Raw genomic sequence first — 27,274 nt, forward strand, 5'->3', positions numbered from 1 at the left:
ATGGGACAGATGGAGATCCAATCGGAATATTGAAACAATGTTGCAAATGTCAGAGACAAAGTTTTATACAAATGTCCGCTGTTGAAAACTAAATTTGAGTCTAAAAGAATTATGAGATAATGTCTAGATGCTTTTTATGGTGGAGATCAAGATTGATTGTACTACTTAGTGATGTCCTGATGTGGGAGTCTCCCCCCCAGCCGGACGCTCCAAAAGGAACGTAGTGTGATTGGTCATGGAGCGCCAGGAAGGAGGTGTGATTAGTCAGGGGGCCCCAGGAAGTGGTGCCGTATTGGCCAGGGGGAAATCCCCCAGCTTGACACGTCCCAGGAACGTAGTATGATTGGTCAGGAAGTCCCAGGAAGGAGGTGTGATTGGTCAGGGAGAAGTTGTGCCGTATTGGTCATGGTCAGGGGGAATCCCCCAGCCTGACGCTCCCCAGGAACGTAGTATGATTGGTCATGCTGATCAGCGTGTCATCATAGACCATCCTGATGGAGATCCTTTGTCCCGCCCTCAGCAGGCTGACCCCCGCCGTGTAGCACGTGTTGAACTTCCTCTGTCCCGTCTCCATGCTGCAGGTACAACGCAGGAAGGGGGTGGAGTCTACCATCACCTCGTAGCTGGCGATGTCCGTGAAGTTGAGATAGTACACCTGGGGAACAGAGGGAGGAGAAGGAGAGAGAGAAGATGAATACAACTGGCAGAGGTAGGGGTAGAGGAGGTAGAGGAGAGAGGGTCAGGTAGAGGAGGAAGAGGAGAGAGGGTCAGGTAGAGGAGGAAGAGGAGAGAGGGTCAAGTAGAGGAGGAAGAGGAGAGAGGGTCTGGTAGAGGAGGTAGAGGAGAGAGGGTCAAGTAGAGGAGGAAGAGGAGAGAGGGTCAGGTAGAGGAGGAAGAGGAGAGAGGGTCAGGGTAAGTAGCGATAGTACACCTGGGGAACAGAGGTAGGGGTAGAGGAGGTAGAGGAGAGAGGGTCAGGTAGAGGAGGAAGAGGAGAGAGGGTCAGGTAGAGGAGGAAGAGGAGAGAGGGTCAGGGTAAGTAGCAATAGTACACCAAGTATCATCATCACACACTACATACACAAAACATTAAGAACATGTTCCTAATATTGAGTTGCACCCCCTTTTGCCCTCAGAACAGCCTCAATTCGTCAGGAGATGGACTCTACAAGGTATCGAAAGCCTTCCACAGGGATGCTGGCCCATGTTGACTCCACTGCTTCCCACAGTTGTGTCAAGTTGGCTGGATGTCCTTTGGGTGGTTGACCATTCTTGAAACACAAGGAAAACTGTTGAGAGTGAAAAACCCAGCAGCGCTGCAGTTCTTAACACTCAAACCGGTGCGTCTGGCACCTACTACCAGACCCTGTTAAAAAGGCACTTCAATCTATTGTCCTGCCCATTTACCCTCTGAATGGCACACATACACAATCCATGTCTCAAGGTTTAAACATCCTTCTTTACCCCGTCTCCTCCCCTTCATCTACACTGATTGGAGTGGATTTAACAGGTGACATCAATAAGGGATCATAGCTTTCACCTGGATTCACCTGGTCTGTCTATGTCATGGACAGAGCAGGTGTCTTAATATTTTGTAAACTCAGTGTACGCACCCCACACACACATAACACACACACACGTACACACACGTACACACACACACACATACACACACACACGCACACACACATCAGTATTCAGACCCTTTGCTATGAGACTCGAAATTGAGCTCAGGTGCATCCTGTTTCCACTGATCATCCTTGAGATGTTTCTACAACTTGGAGTCCCCCTGTGGTAAATTCAATTGATTGGACATGATTTGGAAAGGCACACGCCTGTCTATATAAGGTCCCACAGTTGACAGTGCACGTCAGAGCAACAACCAAGCCATGAGGTCGAAGTAATTGTCCGTAGAGCTCTGAGACAGGATTGTGTCGAGGCACAGATCTGGGGAAGGGTACAAAAACATTTCTGCAGCACTGAAGGTCCCCAAGAACACAGTGGCCTCCATCATTCTTAAATGGAAGAAGTTTGGAACCATCGAGACTCTTCCTAGAGCTGGCCGCCCGGCCAAACTGAGCAATTGGGGGAGAAGGGCCTTGGTCAGGGAGGTGACCAAGAACCCGATGGTCCCTCTGACAGAGGTCCAGAGTTCCTCTGTGGAGATGGGAGAACCTTCCAGAAGGACAACCATCTCTGCAGCACTCCACCAATCAGGCCTTTATGGTAGACTGGCCAGACAGAAGCCACTCCTCAGTAAAAGGTAAATGACAGCATGCTTGGAGTTTGCCAAAAGGCACCTGAAGACTCTCAGACCAAGAGAAACAAGACTCTCTGGTCTGATGAAACCAAGATTGAACTCTTTGACCTGAATGCCAAGTGTCATGTCTGGAGGAAACATGGCACCATCCCTACTGTGAAGCATGGTGGTGGCAGCATCATGCTGTGGGGATGTTTTTCAGCAGCAGGGACTGGGAGACTAGTCAGGACCGTGGAAAAGATGAACAGAACAAAGTACAGAGAGATCCTTGATAAAAACCTTCTCCAGAGCGCTTAGGACCTCAGACTGGGGCGAAGGTTCACCTTCCAACAGGACAACAACCCTAAGCACACAGCCAAGACAATGCAGGAGTGGCTTTGGGATAAGTCTCTGAATGTCCTTGAGGTGCCCAGCCAGAGCCTGGACTTGAACCCGACCGAACATCTCTGGAGAGACCTGAAAATAGCTGTGCAGCGACGCTCCCCGACCAACCTGACAGAGCCTGAGGGGATCTGCAGAGAAGAATGGGAGAAACTCCCCAAATACAGGTGCCAAGCTTGTAGCGTCATACCCAAGAAGACTTGAGGCTGTAATCGCTGCCGAAGGTGCTTCAACAAAGTACTGAGTAAAAGGTCTGAATACTTATGTAAATGTGGGTCAAGCTGCCTTTTTTTTAAGTTAAAATTTCTAAAAATGTGTTTTTGCTTTTGTCATTATGGAGTATTGTGATGTCATATGGGGTATTGTGTGTGATCATTATGGAGTATTGTGATGTCATATGGGGTATTGTGATGTCATATGGGGTATTGTGTTGTCATTATGGAGTATTGTGATGTCATATGGGGTATTGTGCGTGATCATTATGGAGTATTGTGATGTCATATGGGGTATTGTGTTGTCATTATGGAGTATTGTGATGTCATATGGAGTATTGTGATGTCATATGGGGTATTGTGATGTCATATGGGGTATTGTGTGTGATCATTATGGAGTATTGTGATGTCATATGGGGTATTGTGTTGTCATTATGTAGTATTGTGATGTCATTATGGAGTATTGTGTGTAAATTGATGATGGAAAAACAATTTTATCAATTTTAGAATAAGACAGTAACGTAAAATGTATATAGCCATGTTATTTTCTACTTCCTGTATATAGCCATGTTATTTTCTACTCCCTGTATATAGCCGTGTTATATTTACTCGTTATTAGTTATTCCTTGTGTCACTATTTATCTTAAACTCTGCATTGTTGGAAAAGGACCCATAATTAAGCATTTCACTGTTAGTCTACACCTGTTGTTTACCAATCATGTGACAAATGAAATTCTAGTATTAGTAGAGTTGTAGTATTACATAGTAGTTGTAGTATTACTATAGTACAGTTGTAGTATTACTGTAGTAGTTCTAGTATTACTATAGTACTGTTGTAGTATTACTATAGTACAGCTGTAGTATTACTGTAGTAGTTGTAGTATTACAGTTGTAGTATTACTATAGTACAGTTGTAGTATTACCATAGTACAGTTGTAGTATTATTATAGTACAGTTGTAGCATTACTGTAGTATTACTGTAGTACATTTGTAGTATTACTATATATAAAATAGATAGATACTGTAGTAGTATTTAGTAATATAGTATAGTTGTAGTATTATTGTAGTAGAGCTATAGTATTACTGTAGGGTAGTTGTAAGATTATTGTAGAATTGTAGTATTATTGTAGTAGTCACTACTCACTTCTACCCGACTATATATGAAGTATCTACAGACTGTAGTAGTATATAGTAAAGTTGTAGTATTATTGTGGTAGTCACTACTCACTTCTACCTGACTATATATGAAGTATCTACAGACTGTAGTAGTATATAGTAATGTAGTAAAGTTGTAGTATTATTGTAGTAGTCACTACTCACTTCTACCTGACTATATATGAAGTATCTACAGACTGTAGTAGTATATAGTAAAGTTGTAGTATTATTGTAGTAGTCACTACTCACTTCTACCTGACTATATATGAAGTAGGTAGAGACTGTAGTAGTATATAGTAATGTAGTAGAGTTGTAGTATTATTGTAGTAGTCACTACTCACTTCTACCTGACTATATATGAAGTATCTACAGACTGTAGTAGTATATAGTAAAGTTGTAGTATTATTGTAGTAGTCACTACTCACTTCTACCTGACTATATATGAAGTAGGTAGAGACTGTAGTAGTATATAGTAATGTAGTAGAGTTGTAGTATTATTGTAGTAGTCACTACTCACTTCTACCTGACTATATATGAAGTATCTACAGACTGTAGTAGTATATAGTAAAGTTGTAGTATTATTGTAGTAGTCACTACTCACTTCTACCTGACTATATATGAAGTAGATGCCACCTAGTAGGACCTCCAGTTCTCCGGAGCGAGAGTGCATCTTGAAGACACGGTGGTGGATCGACACCATCTTCCAGTTCCTCAAAACACCTTCAGACAGGTCTAGACAAAGACATCAATCAATCATTCATGGGGGAAAGGCAGTCAAAACAACCATAGTAAACACCCAGAGCACCTCTGAACAAGAGTAAATTTACACCTACAGTATTGAATGTAGATTATACCACGCAAAAGGTATATCTACAATGGACACTTACCCTCCTTAACCTGTATGGTGGTTTCCTGTCCTTGTAGATGCACCACAGCAGGCTGCAACACACATCACATACAGTAGATCATTTCTCATCAGTCTTTAGGAGCACAGCGTTACTCCCACCCTTCACCGTTGTTCGGTACAACAATAAGTTACGTAATAATGTGTTGTAAAACGTTCGGTACAACAATAAGTTACGTAATAATGTGTTGTAAAACGTTCGGTACAACAATAAGTTATGTAATAATGTGTTGTAAAACGTTTGGTACAACAATAAGTTACGTAATAATGTGTTGTAAAACGTTCGGTACAACAATAAGTTACGTAATAATGTGTTGTAAAACGTTCGGTACAACAATAAGTTACGTAATAATGTGTTGTAAAACGTTCGGTACAACAATAAGTTACGTAATAATGTGTTGTAAAACGTTCGGTACAACAATAAGTTACGTAATAATGTAAAACGTTTGTTCAAAGACGAGATACTCTACCTGGAATTCTCTTGTTTTGGTTTTATCGACGACTCCTGGAACAGAGAGAATCAGATCCTGGATCAGTTCCTAACGCTTAACTTTGTCCCAAACGGCACCCTATTCCCATTACAGTGCACTACATTTGACCAGGGTCCAACAAAAATAATGCACTATACAGGGTTTCACTTGGGACGCGACCCCTAACCCCAACTTCAGGCAGGAGAACAAAGGAGAAAGTGATCTAAACTAGGTCTGCGGCGGCCATGTTGTCAGCAGGAGATTGTCAATCAAATAACTGTCGGTCTCACGGTAGTTGACCGTTAATGAACATAAACACATTTAGCATCTCCGGTCCTCCACACGGAGCCTACAGGTCCACTGATGCAGTGGCTTCCTCCGGTCCTCCACACGCAGCCTACAGGCCACTGATGCAGTGGCTTCCTCCGGTCCTCCACACGCAGCCTACAGGCCACTGATGCAGTGGCTTCCTCCGGTCCTCCACACGCAGCCTACAGGCCACTGATGCAGTGGCTTCCTCCGGTCCTCCACACGCAGCCTACAGGCCACTGATGCAGTGGCTTCCTCCGGTCCTCCACACGCAGCCTACAGGCCACTGATGCAGTGGCTTCCTCCGGTCCTCCACACGCAGCCTACAGGCCACTGATGCAGTGGCTTCCTCCGGTCCTCCACACGCAGCCTACAGGCCACTGATGCAGTGGCTTCCTCCAGTCCTCCACACGGAGCCTACAGTCTACTGATGCAGTGGCTTCCTCCGGTCCTCCACACGGAGCCTACAGGTCCACTGATGCAGTGGCTTCCTCCGGTCCTCCACACACAGCCTACAGGCCACTGATGCAGTGGCTTCCTCCGGTCCTCCACACGCAGCCTACAGGCCACTGATGCAGTGGCTTCCTCCGGTCCTCCACACGGAGCCTACAGGTCCACTGATGCAGTGGCTTCCTCCGGTCCTCCACACGCAGCCTACAGGCCACTGATGCAGTGGCTTCCTCCGGTCCTCCACACGCAGCCTACAGGCCACTGATGCAGTGGCTTCCTCCGGTCCTCCACACGGAGCCTACAGTCTACTGATGCAGTGGCTTCCTCCGGTCCTCCACACGGAGCCTACAGGTCCACTGATGCAGTGGCTTCCTCCGGTCCTCCACACGGAGCCTACAGGTCCACTGATGCAGTGGCTTCCTCCGGTCCTCCACACGGAGCCTACAGGCCACTGATGCAGTGGCTTCCTCCGGTCCTCCACACACAGCCTACAGGTCCACTGATGCAGTGGCTTCCTCCGGTCCTCCACACGGAGCCTACAGGTCCACTGATGCAGTGGCTTCCTCCGGTCCTCCACACGGAGCCTACAGGCCACTGATGCAGTGGCTTCCTCCGGTCCTCCACACACAGCCTACAGGTCCACTGATGCAGTGGCTTCCTCCGGTCCTCCACACACAGCCTACAGGTCCACTGATGCAGTGGCTTCCTCCGGTCCTCCACACGGAGCCTACAGGTCCACTGATGCAGTGGCTTCCTCCGGTCCTCCACACGGAGCCTACAGGTCCACTGATGCAGTGGCTTCCTCCGGTCCTCCACACGGAGCCTACAGGTCCACTGATGCAGTGGCTTCCTCCGGTCCTCCACACGGAGCCTACAGGTCCACTGATGCAGTGGCTTCCTCCGGTCCTCCACACGGAGCCTACAGGTCCACTGATGCAGTGGCTTCCTCCGGTCCTCCACACGGAGCCTACAGGTCCACTGATGCAGTGGCTTCCTCCGGTCTTCCACACGGAGCCTACAGGTCCACTGATGCAGTGGCTTCCTCCGGTCCTCCACACGGAGCCTACAGGTCCACTGATGCAGTGGCTTCCTCCGGTCCTCCACACGGAGCCTACAGGTCCACTGATGCAGTGGCTTCCTCCGGTCCTCCACACGGAGCCTACAGGTCCACTGATGCAGTGGCTTCCTCCGGTCCTCCACACGGAGCCTACAGGTCCACTGATGCAGTGGCTTCCTCCGGTCCTCCACACGGAGCCTACAGGTCCACTGATGCAGTGGCTTCCTCCGGTCCTCCACACGGAGCCTACAGGTCCACTGATGCAGTGGCTTCCTCCGGTCCTCCACACGGAGCCTACAGGTCCACTGATGCAGTGGCTTCCTCCGGTCCTCCACACGGAGCCTACAGGTCCACTGATGCAGTGGCTTCCTCCGGTCCTCCACACGGAGCCTACAGGCCACTGATGCAGTGGCTTCCTCCGGTCCTCCACACACAGCCTACAGGTCCACTGATGCAGTGGCTTCCTCCGGTCCTCCACACACAGCCTACAGGTCCACTGATGCAGTGGCTTCCTCCGGTCCTCCACACGGAGCCTACAGGTCCACTGATGCAGTGGCTTCCTCCGGTCCTCCACACGGAGCCTACAGGTCCACTGATGCAGTGGCTTCCTCCGGTCCTCCACACGGAGCCTACAGGTCCACTGATGCAGTGGCTTCCTCCGGTCCTCCACACGGAGCCTACAGGTCCACTGATGCAGTGGCTTCCTCCGGTCCTCCACACGGAGCCTACAGGTCCACTGATGCAGTGGCTTCCTCCGGTCCTCCACACGGAGCCTACAGGTCCACTGATGCAGTGGCTTCCTCCGGTCCTCCACACGGAGCCTACAGGTCCACTGATGCAGTGGCTTCCTCCGGTCCTCCACACGGAGCCTACAGGTCCACTGATGCAGTGGCTTCCTCCGGTCCTCCACACGGAGCCTACAGGTCCACTGATGCAGTGGCTTCCTCCGGTCCTCCACACACAGCCTACAGGTCCACTGATGCAGTGGCTTCCTCCGGTCCTCCACACGGAGCCTACAGGTCCACTGATGCAGTGGCTTCCTCCGGTCCTCCACACGGAGCCTACAGTCTACTGATGCAGTGGCTTCCTCCGGTCCTCCACACGCAGCCTACAGTCTACTGATGCAGTGGCTTCCTCCGGTCCTCCACACGGAGCCTACAGTCTACTGATGCAGTGGCTTCCTCCGGTCCTCCACACGGAGCCTACAGTCTACTGATGCAGTGGCTTCCTCCGGTCCTCCACACGGAGCCTACAGTCTACTGATGCAGTGGCTTCCTCCGGTCCTCCACACGGAGCCTACAGTCTACTGATGCAGTGGCTTCCTCCGGTCCTCCACACGGAGCCTACAGTCTACTGATGCAGTGGCTTCCTCCGGTCCTCCACACGCAGCCTACAGTCTACTGATGCAGTGGCTTCCTCCGGTCCTCCACACGGAGCCTACAGTCTACTGATGCAGTGGCTTCCTCCGGTCCTCCACACGGAGCCTACAGTCTACTGATGCAGTGGCTTCCTCCGGTCCTCCACACGGAGCCTACAGTCTACTGATGCAGTGGCTTCCTCCGGTCCTCCACACGCAGCCTACAGTCTACTGATGCAGTGGCTTCCTCCGGTCCTCCACACGGAGCCTACAGTCTACTGATGCAGTGGCTTCCTCCGGTCCTCCACACGGAGCCTACAGTCTACTGATGCAGTGGCTTCCTCCGGTCCTCCACACGGAGCCTACAGTCTACTGATGCAGTGGCTTCCTCCGGTCCTCCACACGGAGCCTACAGTCTACTGATGCAGTGGCTTCCTCCGGTCCTCCACACGGAGCCTACAGTCTACTGATGCAGTGGCTTCCTCCGGTCCTCCACACGGAGCCTACAGGTCCACTGATGCAGACCTTTGGAACATCTACTTTTAAACAAATCTAATAAATCCATGTAATATAGTCTACACCTTCACAATAAATCCATGTAATATAGTCTACCTACACCTTCACAATAAATCCATGTAATATAGTCTACACCTACGTTTCTATATTGAGAAATAAATATAGTAGGTCTAGTCTATAGAAAGCTGATGGGATCCTCCTCTTTTTAATAGAGGCCATCGCTCTGTTTTCTACCGCAATTGCAAAACCTATAGAAATGATAAAAACGGTTGGCTGGTATGCCCTCACCCGCTAGTAAAATTATGCTGACTGTGATTTAGGTTCTGACCCTCCACAGGAAGTCCGGTCAGAACAATGCTGATGCTTCTCTGGGTTCTGACCCTCCACAGGAAGTCCGGTCAAAACAATGCCGACGCTTCTCTGGGTTCCGACCCTCCACGGGAAGTCCGTTCAGAACAATGCCGACGCTTCTCTGGGTTCCGACCCTCCACGGGAAGTCCGTTCAGAACAATGCCGACGCTTCTCTGGGTTCCGACCCTCCACGGGAAGTCCGTTCAGAACAATGCCGACGCTTCTCTGGGTTCCGACCCTCCACGGGAAGTCCGTTCAGAACAATGCCGACGCTTCTCTGGGTTCCGACCCTCCACGGGAAGTCCGTTCAGAACAATGCCGACGCTTCTCTGGGTTCCGACCCTCCACGGGAAGTCCGTTCAGAACAATGCCGACGCTTCTCTGGGTTCCGACCCTCCACGGGAAGTCCGTTCAGAACAATGCCGACGCTTCTCTGGGTTCCGACCCTCCACGGGAAGTCCGTTCAGAACAATGCCGACGCTTCTCTGGGTTCCGACCCTCCACGGGAAGTCCGTTCAGAACAATGCCGACGCTTCTCTGGGTTCCGACCCTCCACGGGAAGTCCGTTCAGAACAATGCCGACGCTTCTCTGGGTTCCGACCCTCCACGGGAAGTCCGTTCAGAACAATGCCGACGCTTCTCTGGGTTCCGACCCTCCACGGGAAGTCCGTTCAGAACAATGCCGACGCTTCTCTGGGTTCTGACCCTCCACGGGAAGTCCGTTCAGAACAATGCCGACGCTTCTCTGGGTTCTGACCCTCCACAGGAAGTCCGTTCAGAACAATGCCGACGCTTCTCTGGGTTCTGACCCTCCACGGGAAGTCCGTTCAGAACAATGCCGACGCTTCTCTGGGTTCTGACCCTCCACGGGAAGTCCGTTCAGAACAATGCCGACGCTTCTCTGGGTCAGGGTTGAATTTCCTTTTCCTCTTCACCAACACACATTTGTATTGTAGCCCTTGATGAACTCACCCGAGTCAACTCAGAGGGCCTAAATTATTAGTTAACACGTTGAATCAGGTGTGTTTGTCGAGGGCTACAATAAACTGGACTGCTGGTAGTACTGGAGGACTGGAGTAGGGAACCACTGCTATAGGGAATAGGGTGCCATTTTGGAGACAGCCATAATATGACTGACCAATATGCTGTCTAGATCTATTATCTCATCCCTTACCTGCCGGTCCCGTCAGCCCGGGGGGCCCCTGTGCTCCGGGGAGACCAGGAGGTCCAGCGGGGCCCACAGCGTTGCTACCAGGAATACCAGGGATACCAGGTATACCTGGAGGCCCCTGGGGGCCTGGGGAACCAGGTGGACCGGGGGAGCCCTGAGCTCCTGGAGGAGACCTCTTCCTGCCTGGGGCCACACGGACACACAGAAATACATAATGAGTATCATTCCTATCAACTGACTGATAACTAATGTCTGCAGATCAACTAAGGCAGAGTTTCAACATAACAGGTAGTCTGAGTCTGAATAAGTCCATGAACGTTATCTGGGCACCATGAACTGTGCTTTACAGGAGGCTCAGAGCAGGAAACATTACAGGAGGCTCAGAGGAGGACATTACAGGAGGCTCAGAGGAGGAAACATTACAGGAGGCTCAGAGGAGGAAACATTACAGGAGGCTCAGAGCAGGAAACATTACAGGAGGCTCAGAGCAGGATACATTACAGGAGGCTCAGAGGAGGACACATTACAGGAGGCTCAGAGGAGGAAACATTACAGGAGGCTCAGAGGAGGACACATTACAGGAGGCTCAGAGGAGGAAATATTACAGGAGGCTCAGAGGAGGACACATTACAGGAGGCTCAGAGGAGGACACATTACAGGAGGCTCAGAGGAGGAAACATTACAGGAGGCTCAGAGGAGGAAACATTACAGGAGGCTCAGAGGAGGACACATTACAGGAGGCTCAGAGGAGGAAACATTACAGGAGGCTCAGAGGAGGAAATATTACAGGAGGCTCAGAGGAGGAAACATTACAGGAGGCTCAGAGGAGGAAACATTACAGGAGGCTCAGAGCAGGATACATTACAGGAGGCTCAGAGGAGGATACATTACAGGAGGCTCAGAGGAGGACACATTACAGGAGGCTCAGAGGAGGAAACATTACAGGAGGCTCAGAGGAGGAAACATTACAGGAGGCTCAGAGGAGGACATTACAGGAGGCTCAGAGGAGGACATTACAGGAGGCTCAGAGGAGGACACATTACAGGAGGCTCAGAGGAGGACACATTACAGGAGGCTCAGAGGAGGACACATTACAGGAGGCTCAGAGGAGGACACATTACAGGAGGCTCAGAGGAGGACACATTACAGGAGGCTCAGAGGAGGATATATTACAGGAAATCACCTTTCTTTCTTCTTTCCGTTTCTTTCCGTTTCCCAGTTGATTCTGAAAGACAAACAGAAACAAGTGTTTAATCTAGTCTTGATGGTGGACTGAACACCAGGTGTCAGATGTCAACAACAACAATATACAACCTCTACCTCCAGGATTACAGTAACACTACAACCTCTACCTCCCCGAATACAGTAACACTACAACCTCTACCTCCCCGAATACAGTAACACTACAACCTCTACCTCCCCGAATACAGTAACACTACAACCTCTACCTCCAGGAATACAGTAACACTACAACCTCTACCTCCCCGAATACAGTAACACTACAACCTCTACCTCCCCGAATACAGTAACACTACAACCTCTACCTCCCCGAATACAGTAACACTACAACCTCTACCTCCCCGAATACAGTAACACTACAACCTCTACCTCCAGGAATACAGTAACACTACAACCTCTACCTCCCTGAATACAGTAACACTACAACCTCTACCTCCCTGAATACAGTAACACTACAACCTCTACCTCCCTGAATACAGTAACACTACAACCTCTACCTCCCTGAATACAGTAACACTACAACCTCTACCTCCCTGAATACAGTAACACTACAACCTCTACCTCCCTGAATACAGTAACACTACAACCTCTACCTCCCTGAATACAGTAACACTACAACCTCTACCTCCCTGAATACAGTAACACTACAACCTCTACCTCCCTGAATACAGTAACACTACAACCTCTACCTCCCTGAATACAACAACCTCTACCTCCCTGAATACAGTAACACTACAACCTCTACCTCCCTGAATACAGTAACACTACAACCTCTACCTCCCTGAATACAGTAACACTACAACCTCTACCTCCAGGAATACAGTAACACTACAACCTCTACCTCCAGGAATACAGTAACACTACAACCTCTACCTCCAGGAATACAGTAACACTACAACCTCTACCTCCAGGATTACAGTAACACTACAACCTCTACCTCCCTGAATACAGTAACACTACAACCTCTACCTCCCTGAATACAGTAACACTACAACCTCTACCTCCCTGAATACAGTAACACTACAACCTCTACCTCCCTGAATACAGTAACACTACAACCTCTACCTCCCTGAATACAGTAACACTACAACCTCTACCTCCAGGAATACAGTAACACTACAACCTCTACCTCCCCGAATACAGTAACACTACAACCTCTACCTCCAGGAATACAGTAACACTACAACCTCTACCTCCCTGAATACAGTAACACTACAACCTCTACCTCCCTGAATACAGTAACACTACAACCTCTACCTCCCTGAATACAGTAACACTACAACCTCTACCTCCCTGAATACAGTAACACTACAACCTCTACCTCCCTGAATACAGTAACACTACAACCTCTACCTCCCTGAATACAGTAACACTACAACCTCTACCTCCCTGAATACAGTAACACTACAACCTCTACCTCCCTGAATACAGTAACACTACAACCTCTACCTCCCTGAATACAGTAACACTACAACCTCTACCTCCCTGAATACAACAACCTCTACCTCCCTGAATACAGTAACACTACAACCTCTACCTCCCTGAATACAGTAACACTACAACCTCTACCTCCCTGAATACAGTAACACTACAACCTCTACCTCCAGGAATACAGTAACACTACAACCTCTACCTCCAGGAATACAGTAACACTACAACCTCTACCTCCAGGAATACAGTAACACTACAACCTCTACCTCCAGGATTACAGTAACACTACAACCTCTACCTCCCTGAATACAGTAACACTACAACCTCTACCTCCCTGAATACAGTAACACTACAACCTCTACCTCCCTGAATACAGTAACACTACAACCTCTACCTCCCTGAATACAGTAACACTACAACCTCTACCTCCCTGAATACAGTAACACTACATCTCTACCTCCAGGAATACAGTAACACTACAACCTCTACCTCCAGGAATACAGTAACACTACAACCTCTACCTCCCCGAATACAGTTACACTACAACCTCTACCTCCAGGAATACAGTAACACTACAACCTCTACCTCCCTGAATACAGTAACACTACAACCTCTACCTCCCTGAATACAGTAACACTACAACCTCTACCTCCAGGAATACAGTAACACTACAACCTCTACCTCCCTGAATACAGTAACACTACAACCTCTACCTCCCTGAATACAGTAACACTACAACCTCTACCTCCCTGAATACAGTAACACTACAACCTCTACCTCCCTGAATACAGTAACACTACAACCTCTACCTCCAGGAATACAGTAACACTACAACCTCAACGTTAATAAGCAGAACATAGAGTATGTGTGGCGGTATATCGGTATATTGTGCTCTGTGGTGTGTGTGTGTCTGCGGTGTGCGTGTGTGTGTGTGTCTGCGGTGTGCGTGTGTGTGTCTGCGGTGTGTATGTGTGTGTGTGTGTGTCTGCGGTGTGTGTGTGTGTCTGCGGTGTGTGTGTGTGTCTGCGGTGTGTGTGTGTGTCTGTATTGTAGTAATTCCAGTAATTTCTAAGTGTGGTTCCACCTCCAGCCTGAAGCGTTCTTAGCCCAGATCAGGCTGGGTGTGTGTGTGTGTGTGTGTGTGTGTGTGTGTGTGTGTGTGTGTGTGTGTGTGTGTCTGTGTGTCTGTGTGTCTGTGTGTGTCTGCGTGTCTGTGTGTGTCTGCGGTGTGTGTCTGTGTGTGTCTGCGGTGTGTGTGTGTGTGTGTCTGTGGTGTGTGTGTGTGTCTGCGGTGTGTGTGTGTGTGTGTGTGTGTGCGGTGTGTGTCTGCAGTGTGTGTGTGTGTGTGTGTGTGTGTGTGTGTGTGTCTGCGGTGTGTGTGTGTGTGTGTGTGTGTGTGTGTGTGTGTGTGTGTGTGTGTGTGTGTGTGTGTGTGTGTGTGTGTGTGTGTGTGTGCAGGGCTGGATCATTAGAGATCTTCCTGCCAAAACACTGTCCATTGAATTAGCCTCAGATGGGGAATGTAGCCGGATGAAAGCGTGTATTAATTCACACATGCTAGAAGGGCATCACCAGCCTTACTTGTGTTTGCGTGTTGGTGGGTGTGCTGGTGAACAGTGTGAAACAGCCGTCCGGCTGTCCCTGTGTTCACCACGTCATTACAACCACCAAGGCCTTACCATGAGTACATCACAGACATGTGGCCAGCGTCTCTCCCCTGTTCCTCACGCGTCTCTTCCTCCCATCTCCCTCCTCTTCCTTCCTTAGAGGACGAACCAGGTGGGCCGTCTCAGAGGACGAACCAGGGGGGCCGTCTCAGAGGACGTACCAGGGGGGCCGTCTCAGAGGACGAACCAGGGGGGCCGTCTCAGAGGACGTACCAGGGGGGCCGTCTCAGAGGACGAACCAGGGGGGCCGTCTCAGAGGACGAACCAGGGGGGCCGTCTCAGAGGACGAACCAGGGGGGCCGTCTCAGAGGACGAACCAGGGGGGCCGTCTCAGAGGACGAACCAGGGGGGCCGTCTCAGAGGACGAACCAGGGGGGCCGTCTCAGAGGACGTACCAGGGGGGCCGTCTCAGAGGACGAACCAGGGGGGCCGTCTCAGAGGACGAACCAGGGGGGCCGTCTCAGAGGACGAACCAGGGGGGCCGTCTCAGAGGACGAACCAGGGGGGCCGTCTCAGAGGACGAACCAGGGGGGCCGTCTCAGAGGACGAACCAGGGGGGCCGTCTCAGAGGACGAACCAGGGGGGCCGTCTCAGAGGACGAACCAGGGGGGCCGTCTCAGAGGACGTACCAGGGGGGCCGTCTCAGAGGACGAACCAGGGGGGCCGTCTCAGAGGACGAACCAGGGGGGCCGTCTCAGAGGACGTACCAGGGGGGCCGTCTCTGAGGACGAACCAGGGGGGCCGTCTCAGAGGACGTACCAGGGGGGCCGTCTCAGAGGACGTACCAGGGGGGCCGTCTCAGAGGACGAACCAGGGGGGCCGTCTCAGAGGACGAACCAGGGGGGCCGTCTCAGAGGACGAACCAGGGGGGCCGTCTCAGAGGACGAACCAGGGGGGCCGTCTCAGAGGACGAACCAGGGGGGCCGTCTCAGAGGACGTACCAGGGGGGCCGTCTCAGAGGACGAACCAGGGGGGCCGTCTCAGAGGACGAACCAGGGGGGCCGTCTCAGAGGACGAACCAGGGGGGCCGTCTCAGAGGACGAACCAGGGGGGCCGTCTCAGAGGACGAACCAGGGGGGCCGTCTCAGAGGACGAACCAGGGGGGCCGTCTCAGAGGACGAACCAGGGGGGCCGTCTCAGAGGACGAACCAGGGGGGCCGTCTCAGAGGACGAACCAGGGGGGCCGTCTCAGAGGACGAACCAGGGGGGCCGTCTCAGAGGACGAACCAGGGGGGCCGTCTCAGAGGACGAACCAGGGGGGCCGTCTCAGAGGACGAACCAGGGGGGCCGTCTCAGAGGACGAACCAGGGGGGCCGTCTCAGAGGACGAACCAGGGGGGCCGTCTCAGAGGACGAACCAGGGGGGCCGTCTCAGAGGACGAACCAGGGGGGCCGTCTCAGAGGACGAACCAGGGGGGCCGTCTCAGAGGACGAACCAGGGGGGCCGTCTCAGAGGACGAACCAGGGGGGCTGTCTCAGAGGACGAACCAGGGGGGCTGTCTTAGAGGACGAACCAGGGGGGCTGTCTTAGAGGACGAACCAGGGGGGCTGTCTTAGAGGACGAACCAGGGGGGCTGTCTTAGAGGACGAACCAGGGGGGCTGTCTTAGAGGACGAACCAGGGGGGCTGTCTTAGAGGATGAACCAGGGGGGCTGTCTCAGAGGACGAACCAGGGGGGCTGTCTTAGAGGACGAACCAGGGGGGCTGTCTTAGAGGACGAACCAGGGGGGCCGTCTTAGAGGATGAACCAGGGGGGCTGTCTTAGAGGATGAACCAGGGGGGCTGTCTTAGAGGATGAACCAGGGGGGCTGTCTTAGAGGATGTGTCGTATTGATGTGTTTCATTCATTTCACTGATGTGATTTAGAACCTCCATCTTCAGTCCTCGATGTGCACAGCTTTGCTTCAGTCCTCGATGTTTAGAATGTGAGCTATGCAAATAAAAAACAGCCTTTGGTCTTTGAAGATGTCGGTCTCCGGGAGTAACACGTGTGTGTGTGAGTACACACACACACACACACACAGACACACACACACACACACACAGAGCTCAGAGGCTGAGATTACAAAAGGATGTGTGTGTGTTGAGGGAAGGGAGCGCAGGGGTCTGGTAATGGTTACTGTCTCTCAGTTTTACAGATTGATGGCGATTGTCCCAAAGGTGAGTTTTTTTCTACAAATTTAAACCCAAAAACTGAGCAATCAGTCAGCTCCCTGTAATCACCAGTCTATAGGAATGTCCTGTAATCACCAGTCTAAAGGAATGTCCTGTAATCACCAGTCTAAAAGAATGCCCTGTAATCACCAGTCTAAAGGAATGTCCTGTAATCACCAGTCTAAAGGAATGTCCTGTAATCACCAGTCTAAATGAATGTCCTGTAATCACCAGTCTATAGGAATGTCCTGTAATCACCAGTCTAAAGGAATGTCCTGTAATCACCAGTTTAAAGGAATGTCCTGTAATCACCAGTTTAAAGGAATGTCCTGTAATCACCAGTCTAAAGGAATGTCCTGTAATCACCAGTCTAAAGGAATGCCCTGTAATCACCAGTCTAAAGGAATGTCCTGTAATCACCAGTCTAAAGGAATGTCCTGTAATCACCAGTCTAAAGGAATGTCCTGTAATCACCAGTCTAAAGGAATGTCCTGTAATCACCAGTCTAAAGGAATGTCCTGTAATCACCAGTCTAAATGAATGTCCTGTAATCACCAGTCTATAGGAATGTCCTGTAATCACCAGTCTAAAGGAATGTCCTGTAATCACCAGTTTAAAGGAATGTCCTGTAATCACCAGTCTAAAGGAATGTCCTGTAATCACCAGTCTAAAGGAATGTCCTGTAATCACCAGTCTAAAGGAATGTCCTGTAATCACCAGTCTAAAGGAATGTCCTGTAATCACCAGTCTAAAGGAATGTCCTGTAATCACCAGTCTAAATGAATGTCCTGTAATCACCAGTCTAAATGAATGTCCTGTCATCACCAGTCTAAAGGAATGTCCTGTAATCACCAGTCTATAGGAATGTCCTGTAATCACCAGTCTAAAGGAATGTCCTGTAATCACCAGTCTAAAGGAATGTCCTGTAATCACCAGTCTAAAGGAATGTCCTGTAATCACCAGTCTAAAGGAATGTCCTGTAATCACCAGTCTAAAAGAATTCCCTGTCATCACCAGTCTAAAGGAATGTCCTGTCATCACCAGTCTAAAGGAATGTCCTGTAATCACCAGTCTAAAGGAATGTCCTGTAATCACCAGTCTAAAAGAATGCCCTGTCATCACCAGTCTATAGGAATGTCCTGTCATCACCAGTCTAAAGGAATGTCCTGTAATCACCAGTCTAATGGAATGTCCTGTAATCACCAGTCTAAAGGAATGTCCTGTAATCACCAGTCTAAAGGAATGTCCTGTCATCACCAGTCTAAAGGATTGTCTGATCCTGAATACCTAGTGGGACATTATGAAGATTCTCTGATCCTGAATACCTAGTGGGACATTATGTAGATTGTCTGATCCTGAATACCTAGTGGGACATTATGTAGATTCTCTGATCCTGAATACCTAGTGGGACATTATGTAGATTCTCTGATCCTGAATACCTAGTGGGACATTATGTGGATTCTCTGATCCTGAATACCTAGTGGGACATTATGTAGATTCTCTGATCCTGAATACCTAGTGGGACATTATGTAGATTCTCTGATCCTGAATACCTAGTGGGACATTATGTAGATTCTCTGATCCTGAATACCTAGTGGAACATTATGTAGATTCTCTGATCCAGAATACCTAGTGGGACATTATGTGGATTCTCTGATCCTGAATACCTAGTGGGACATTATGTAGATTCTCTGATCCTGAATACCTAGTGGGACATTATGTAGATTCTCTGATCCTGAATACCTAGTGGGACATTATGTAGATTCTCTGATCCTGAATACCTAGTGGGACATTATGTAGATTCTTTAGAGATGGTAAAACTCCACCACGAGTCACGCTCAAATCGGGGCGAAATCCTAATTTCCCTCGTTTCACATCCAACTGATAATCAATCCAACGCAGGAACACCGTCAACCCTGGATGGTGGAGCAGCTCCGTTAAATGAGCGGTAATAAAAATGTACTCCACAACACGGTGAGAAACCACAAACAAACTTCCGCCAACAATCGTGTAAAAGATCGTAATTGGTCTGCCGTTGTCAGTGATTGTCATGCTGTTTGGCTACCAAGAGATAACTCCTTGCTAAAACAGAGTGCACTCTGGGTTAGGGGTAGGACGCCTCAGTAGACAAATCTACTAGCTAGTAGATCTATTATACACAGAGTGAGCATCCCAAATGGCACCCTATTCCCTATATAGTGCACTACTTTAGACCAGAGCCCTATTCCCTATATAGTGCACTACTGTTGACCAGAGCCCTATTCCCTATATAGTGCACTACTTTAGACCAGAGCCCTATTCCCTATATAGTGCACTACTTTAGACCAGGGTCCATAGGGAAAAGGGTGTCATTTTGTCCACACAGATAAATAACCAACAAGACAACCAACTGAAGGCAGGTGCTGCAGCTGAGAGTAATGTCCCCCTGCTGACTACTGTAAGGGCCATGTTCATCTTGGACCATTCGCAAAAACGGGGCCAGACCCTAATTTCCTAATTCAACAATCAGAAAATTGACGAGGAGGGAAGGGAATGCAATGCAATGATCAGGCTGGCAGGCAGATTAACTCATGCTACAGAACAGAGAGATGACTGACCTTCAAATAGAGAGATGACTGAACTTCAAATAGAGAGATGACTGACCTTCAAACAGAGAGATGACTGACCTTCAAATAGAGAGATGACTGAACTTCAAATAGAGAGATGACTGACCTTCAAACAGAGAGATGACTGACCTTCAAATAGAGAGATGACTGACCTTCAAATTTCATCATCTAGCTAGCTTCAGGGGACAGGTTCTGTAGCTGACCCTGCCTGTCTAGCTAGCTTCAGGGGACAGGTTCTGTAGCTGACCCTGCCTGTCTAGCTAGCTTCAGGGGACAGGTTCTGTAGCTGACCCTGCCTGTCTAGCTAGCTTCAGGGGACAGGTTCTGTAGCTGACCCTGCCTGTCTAGCTAGCTTCAGGGGACAGGTTCTGTAGCTGACCCTGCCTGTCTAGCTAGCTTCAGGGGACAGGTTCTGTAGCTGACCCTGCCTGTCTAGCTAGCTTCAGGGGACAGGTTCTGTAGCTGACCCTGCCTGTCTAGCTAGCTTCAGGGGACAGGTTCTGTAGCTGACACTGCCTGTCGTGTCTGTGTGTTTAGCCTGACTAACTCATTTCTGAGTGTGTGTGTGTGTGTGTGTGTGTGTGTGTGTGTGTGTGTAGGATGGAATAAACAGTTGAAACAGGAACACTGTAGTTGGTTGAGCTAAAGCCCATACCTGAGTCAGATTGTTTCCTTGGGCTCCGTTTGGCTCTGTGAATACTGCTACTGTCCCCTGGGGCTGAGGGGGGTCTGGTAGGGTGGCCATCCGGCTGTCTGTGGATACTGCTACTGTCCCCTGGGGCTGAGGGGGGTCTGGTAGGGTGGCCATCCGGCTGTCTGTGAATACTGCTACTGTCCCCTGGGGCTGTGGGGGGTCTGGTGGGGTGGCCATCCGGCTGTCTGTGGATACTGCTACTGTCCCCTGGGGCTGTGGGGGGTCTGGTGGGGTGGCCATCCGGCTGCCTGTGGATACTGCTACTGTCCCCTGGGGCTGTGGGGGGTCTGGTGGGGTGGCCATCCGGCTGTCTGTGGAGCAACCTCTCCTGTTGAAACAGAAACATAACACTGCTCAGGATAGCAATATTTAAGCCCCTGTTCAAAGTAGACTGTCTTTTGAAGACTTCCTTAGTCAGTCACATTTTGACGATATAATATACCAATTTGACACGGTAATAAATCAAGTCATAGAATCAAAATGTATTTGTCACACACTTCGTAGACAACAGGTGTAAAACAGTGAAATGCTTACTTACGAGTCATGACAATAGGAATGAATACACAAATTAAAATAAATCAGTAGAAAATAACACGGCTATATACAGGAAGTAGAAAACAACACGGCTATATACAGGAAGTAGAAAACAACACGGCTATATACAGGAAGTAGAAAACAACACGGCTATATACAGGAAGTAAAAAACAACACGGCTATATACAGGAAGTAGAAAAGAACACGGCTTTATACAGGAAGTAGAAAAGAACACGGCTTTATACAGGAAGTAGAAAAGAACACGGCTTTATACAGGAAGTAGAAAAAAACACGGATATATAGAGGAAGTAGAAAATAACACGACTATATACAGGAAGTAGTAATAACATGGCTATATACAGGAAGTACTATACTGTATTGTACTGCCCTGTACTATACTCTACTGTATTGTACTGCCCTGTACTATACTCTACTGTATTGTACTGCCCTGTACTATACTCTACTGTATTGTACTGCCCTGTACTATACTCTACTGTATTGTACTGCCCTGTACTATACTCTACTGTATTGTACTGCCCTGTACTATACTCTACTGTATTGTACTGCCCTGTACTATACTCTACTGTATTGTACTGCCCTGTACTATACTCTACTGTATTGTACTGCCCTGTACTATACTCTACTGTATTGTACTGCCCTGTACTATACTCTACTGTATTGTACTGCCCTGTACTATACTCTACTGTATTGTACTGCCCTGTACTATACTCTACTGTATTGTACTGCCCTGTACTATACTCTACTGTATTGTACTATACTGTATTGTACTGCCCTGTACTATACTCCACAGTATTGTACTGCCCTGTACTATACTCCACAGTATTGTACTATACTGTATTGTACTGCCCTGTACTATACTCCACAGTATTGTACTATACTGTATTGTACTGACCTGTACTATACTCTACTGTATTGTACTGCCCTGTACTATACTCCACTGTATTGTACTGCCCTGTACTATACTCCACAGTATTGTACTATACTGTATTGTACTGCCCTGTACTATACTCCACAGTATTGTACTATACTGTATTGTACTGACCTGTACTATACTCTACTGTATTGTACTGCCCTGTACTATACTCCACTGTATTGTACTGCCCTGTACTATACTCCACAGTATTGTACTATACTGTATTGTACTGCCCTGTACTATACTCTACTGTATTGTACTGCCCTGTACTATACTCTACTGTATTGTACTGCCCTGTACTATACTCTACTGTATTGTACTATACTGTATTGTACTGCCCTGTACTATACTCCACAGTATTGTACTGCCCTGTACTATACTCCACAGTATTGTACTATACTGTATTGTACTGCCCTGTACTATACTCTACAGTATTGTACTATACTGTATTGTACTGCCCTGTACTATACTCTACTGTATTGTACTGCCCTGTACTATACCGCATTGTACTGCCCTGTACTATACTCCACAGTATTGTACTATACTGTATTGTACTGCCCTGTACTATACTCCACAGTATTGTACTGCCCTGTACTATACTCTACAGTATTGTACTATACTGTATTGTACTGACCTGTACTATACTCTACTGTATTGTACTGCCCTGTACTATACTCTACAGTATTGTACTATACTGTATTGTACTGCCCTGTACTATACTCTACTGTATTGTACTGCCCTGTACTATACCGCATTGTACTGCCCTGTACTATACTGTATTGTACTACCTTGTACTATACTCTACTGCATTGTACTGCCCTGTATTATACAGTACAGTACTGTATTGTATTAACTAAGACATGCTACCTGACTGGTCCTACATTAACTAAGACATGCTACCTGACTGGTCCTACATTAACTAAGGCATGCTACCTGACTGGTCCTACATTAACTAAGACATGCTACCTGACTGGTCCTACATTAACTAAGGCATGCTACCTGACTGGTCCTACATTAACTAAGGCATGCTACCTGACTGGTCCTACATTAACTAAGGCATGGTAAATCACCTCACTACTAAGACATGCTACCTGACTGGTCCTACATTAACTAAGACATGGTAAATCACCTCACTAAGACATGCTACCTGGCTAGCCCTACATTAACTAAGACATTCTACCTGACTGGTCCTACATTAACTAAGGCATGGTAAATCACCTCACTAAGACATGCTACCTGACTAGCCCTACATTAAGACATGGTAAATCACCTCACTACTAAGATATGCTACCTGACTAGCCCTACATTAACTAAGACATGCTACCTGACTGGCCCTACATTAAGACATGGTAAATCACCTCACTACTAAGACATGCTACCTGGCTAGCCCTACATTAAGACATGGTAAATCACCTCACTAAGGCATGCTACCTGGCTAGCCCTACATTAAGACATGGTAAATCACCTCCCTACATTAAGACATGGTAAATCACCTCACTAAGACATCCTACCTGGCTAGCCCTACATTAAGACATGGTAAATCACCTCCCTACATTAAGACATGGTAAATCACCTCCCTACATTAAGACATGGTAAATCACCTCCCTACATTAAGACATGGTAAATCACCTCCCTACATTAAGACATGCAGCATTAGATGACTGGATGCCAACATCGTGGAATGTCTGTCAAGTGCCAACCAGAGGGACAACCTTTCATCTGAGCAGGAGGGGAGAGAACATATCTTCAAAGCTGGAGCAAGTGTCTGAACACTAACAAGTACTGCGGTATGGCTTTGGTGGAGCGGCACACACACACACACACACACACACACACACACACACACACACACACACACACACACACACACACACACACACACACACACACACACACACACACACACACACACACACACACACACACACACACACACACACACACACACACACACACACACACACACACACACACACACACACACCCCTCCACCACATGCTCCTGTTTCTACCACTATGTAAACTGTGGCCTCAGTAATCAGCCGTGTTTAAGGCAGACATCTGGAGGAACAGCATACAGTACAGCCTAGTGAATATGTACAGCTGTAGTGCTGTGTCTCATCATGGCCTGCACCTCGCTGTCCTCACAGAGAGAGCATCACCAGCTGGGTGACAGAAAAGGCCTGTTCCACTCAGGGCCCTCAGGGGGGAAAGCCTGTTCCACTCAGGGCCCTCATGGGGGAAAGCCTGTTCCACTCAGGGCCCTCAGGAGGGAAAGCCCCATAGCCTGTTCCACTCAGGGCCCTCAGGAGGGAAAGCCCCATAGCCTGTTCCACTCAGGGCCCTCAGGAGGGAAAGCCCCATAGCCTGTTCCACTCAGGGCCCTCAGGGGGGAAAGCCCCATAGCCTGTTCCACTCAGGGCCCTCAGGAGGGAAAGCCCCATAGCCTGTTCCACTCAGGGCCCTCAGGAGGGAAAGCCCCATAGCCTGTTCCACTCAGGGCCCTCAGGGGGGAAAGCCCCATAGCCTGTTCCACTCAGGGCCCTCAGGAGGGAAAGCCCCATAGCCTGTTCCACTCAGGGCCCTCAGGAGGGAAAGCCTGTTCCACTCAGGGCCCTCAGGAGGGAAAGCCCCATAGCCTGTTCCACTCAGGGCCCTCAGGAGGGAAAGCCTGTTCCACTCAGGGCCCTCAGGAGGGAAAGCCCCATAGCCTGTTCCACTCAGGGCCCTCAGGGGGGAAAGCCTGTTCCACTCAGGGCCCTCAGGGGGGAAAGCCTGTTCCACTCAGGGCCCTCAGGGGGGAAAGCCCCATAGCCTGTTCCACTCAGGGCCCTCAGGAGGGAAAGCTCCATAGCCTGTTCCACTCAGGGCCCTCAGGAGGGAAAGCCCCATAGCCTGTTCCACTCAGGGCCCTCAGGAGGGAAAGCCCCATAGCCTGTTCCACTCAGGGCCCTCAGGAGGGAAAGCCCCATAGCCTGTTCCACTCAGGGCCCTCAGGAGGGAAAGCCCCATAGCCTGTTCCACTCAGGGCCCTCAGGAGGGAAAGCCCCATACAGCCACAGTCTCTGACTGATCACAGCATTCCATCACCCTCTGTAGGAACAGAATGAACACCTATCAGATCAGGGGCCTGGACCTCATTGTGCAGGAGTGCTGATCTGGGGGGAGGGGTTCTATTGTGGAATGGTGAGCAACATCAGAACAAAATTAACACCAATCAGATGTGACAATAAATGCAGGCCTACACATTCAGCCGGAGGCTCTGCACCTGCTGGCTTTGCGATGACCACATCATCTTTCCACCCAACTGCTGCCTCAACTTCCCCCTCTCCTCTCCTGTTCTGCCTCTCCTCCCCTCTCCTGTTCTCCCCTCTCCTGTTCTGCCTCTCCTCCCCTCTCCTCTGTTCTCCCCTCTCCTCTCCTGTTCTCCCCTCTCATCCCCTCTGTTCTCCCCTCTCCTGTTCTACCTCTCATCCCTTCTGTTCTCCCCTCTCCTCCCCTCTCCTGTTCTACCTCTCATCCCCTCTGTTCTCTCCTCTCCTCTGTTCTCTCCTCTCCTCTGTTCTCTCCTCTCCTCTGTTCTCTCCTCTCCTCTGTTCTCCCCTCTCCTGTTCTGCCTCTCCTCCCCTCTCCTCTGTTCTCCCCTCTCCTCTCCTGTTCTCCCCTCTCATCCCCTCTGTTCTCCCCTCTCCTGTTCTACCTCTCATCCCCTCTGTTCTCCCCTCTCCTCTGTTCTCTCCTCTCCTCTGTTCTCTCCTCTCCTCTGTTCTCTCCTCTCCTCTGTTCTCTCCTCTCCTCTGTTCTCTCCTCTCCTCTGTTCTCTCCTCCCCTCTGTTCTCCCCTCTCCTCCGTTCTCCCCTCTCCTGTTCTACCTCTCATCCCCTCTGTTCTCCCCTCTCCTGTTCTACCTCTCATCCCCTCTGTTCTCCCCTCTCCTCTGTTCTCTCCTCTCCTCTGTTCTCTCCTCTCCTCTGTTCTCCCCTCCCCTCTGTTCTCCCCTCTCCTCCGTTCTCCTCTGTTCTCCCCTCTCCTCTGTTCTCCCCTCTCCTCCGTTCTCCTCTGTTCTCCCCTCCCCTCTCCTCCTCTCTCTGTGAGTCAAGGTGTTGTTCAGTAAAGAAGTCATGAACACCTGTTTCTCTTAAGATTGATTGTTTCTGTTAGAGTAGGCTACTCAAAGCTACAGAGTTCTGGGAACAGACCTGATCAATGACTTCCAGCTCATTCACACACCTCAGTGACCGGAGAACAGTTCTGATCAATGACTTCCAGCTCATTCACACACCTCAGTGACCGGAGAACATACCTGATCAATGACTTCCAGCTCATTCACACACCTCAGTGACCGGAGAACATACCTGATCAATGACTTCCAGCTCATTCACACACCTCAGTGACCGGAGAACAGGTCTGATCAATGACTTCCAGCTCATTCACACACCTCAGTGACCGGAGAACAGGTCTGATCAATGACTTCCAGCTCATTCACACACCTCAGTGACCGGAGAACAGACCTGATCAATGACTTCCAGCTCATTCACACACCTCAGTGACCGGAGAACAGGTCTGATCAATGACTTCCAGCTCATTCACACACCTCAGTGACCGGAGAACAGGTTATTACACAACACAAGTGCATCGCTGCATACTTAACCAAACTACGTTTCAGATCTGTAGAGTACAGATGACTGGTCTGATCAAGAGCTAGGCCTATATGATTCAAATGCTAAAATGGAAACGAAATAGGCTCATGACTAAGTATTGTAAATAGAAGCAGTTCTGATGTATCACATGTTTGGGGAGAGAAAGAGTGCATGTGTGGTTGCTATGGATTCTGTTTTGTTTACCTCGTGACCCTGTGCCCGGGCGCCGGGGTCCATCACTCGGTGATCGGAGGGGTTCAACGGGTCGGTCACATCGGTTCCACCGAGGGTCAACTTTTCGTCCCCTCCTCTCCGCTGAGAAATTTCCCGCTTCACTTCGGACCGGAGATCCAGGTAGCACAGCAGCGTGATAACGTGCAGAGACAGAGACAACATAAAGAAGCCGAGGAAAACCATACTGGTGTTGCTCACGCTGCTACTACTTCTGTTGTGGGTTTTGCACGTATTGATGCACGTGCATGAAGACGGTGATCCGGTCAACAACACTTTGTCGGGGAAATCGTCAATCGAACCATCGCATGCCATTATCACACAAAGTGTCAGAGAGTTGCGTTGGTTTATCTAGGCATAATCAGCACGTTGGTTCCACCGCTACTCACTAGACTTGATCCTCATGCCAACATAGTAACAACGATAGTACAATCTCCGGTCAGCGCAAACTGCACGCGTCTCCGTAGTGATACAAAAGGTCCGAGTACTGAGGACCACGCCTTCCGAGTATCTGATTGGTTCCCGTTGTGGTTCCCCTTTGTGACTCCGCCCA

General features: G+C 49.5%; 1 protein-coding gene across 2 annotated transcripts; it reads right to left on the reverse strand.

The window, feature by feature from the left end:
- LOC139574855 (ectodysplasin-A-like) lies at positions 1-27,200 on the reverse strand. 2 transcript variants are annotated; one of them, XM_071399813.1, is made up of 8 exons: positions 26,695-27,200; positions 20,345-20,711; positions 11,777-11,818; positions 10,597-10,776; positions 5,383-5,417; positions 4,896-4,947; positions 4,616-4,740; positions 1-655 (listed from the first exon to the last, which is right to left on the reverse strand). In XM_071399813.1, exons 1-8 carry the CDS (start codon positions 27,034-27,036, stop codon positions 410-412), a joined length of 1,389 nt encoding a protein of 462 aa, XP_071255914.1. In that variant the 5' UTR covers positions 27,037-27,200; the 3' UTR covers positions 1-409. The 2 variants fall into 2 exon arrangements, with proteins under 2 accessions (XP_071255914.1, XP_071255913.1); XM_071399812.1 differs by having other exon boundaries at positions 4,610-4,740.
- Between the last annotated feature and the right edge of the window lie 74 nt (positions 27,201-27,274).

Source organism: Salvelinus alpinus, chromosome 4 (genome assembly GCF_045679555.1).
Source record: "Salvelinus alpinus chromosome 4, SLU_Salpinus.1, whole genome shotgun sequence".
Taxonomy (NCBI): domain Eukaryota; kingdom Metazoa; phylum Chordata; class Actinopteri; order Salmoniformes; family Salmonidae; genus Salvelinus; species Salvelinus alpinus.

Excerpts from the sequence above, each read along its gene's own strand:
- LOC139574855 (XM_071399812.1), bottom strand. The coding sequence starts at position 27,036 with ATGGCATGCGATGGTTCGATTGACGATTTCCCCGACAAAGTGTTGTTG. Across the intron at positions 11,819-20,344 it reads AAGGAAACAATCTGACTCAG|AATCAACTGGGAAACGGAAA; the intron begins GTATGGGCTTTA and ends TTTGTCTTTCAG. Across the intron at positions 656-4,609 it reads TCATATATAGTCAGGTAGAA|GTGTACTATCTCAACTTCAC; the intron begins GTGAGTAGTGAC and ends TCTGTTCCCCAG.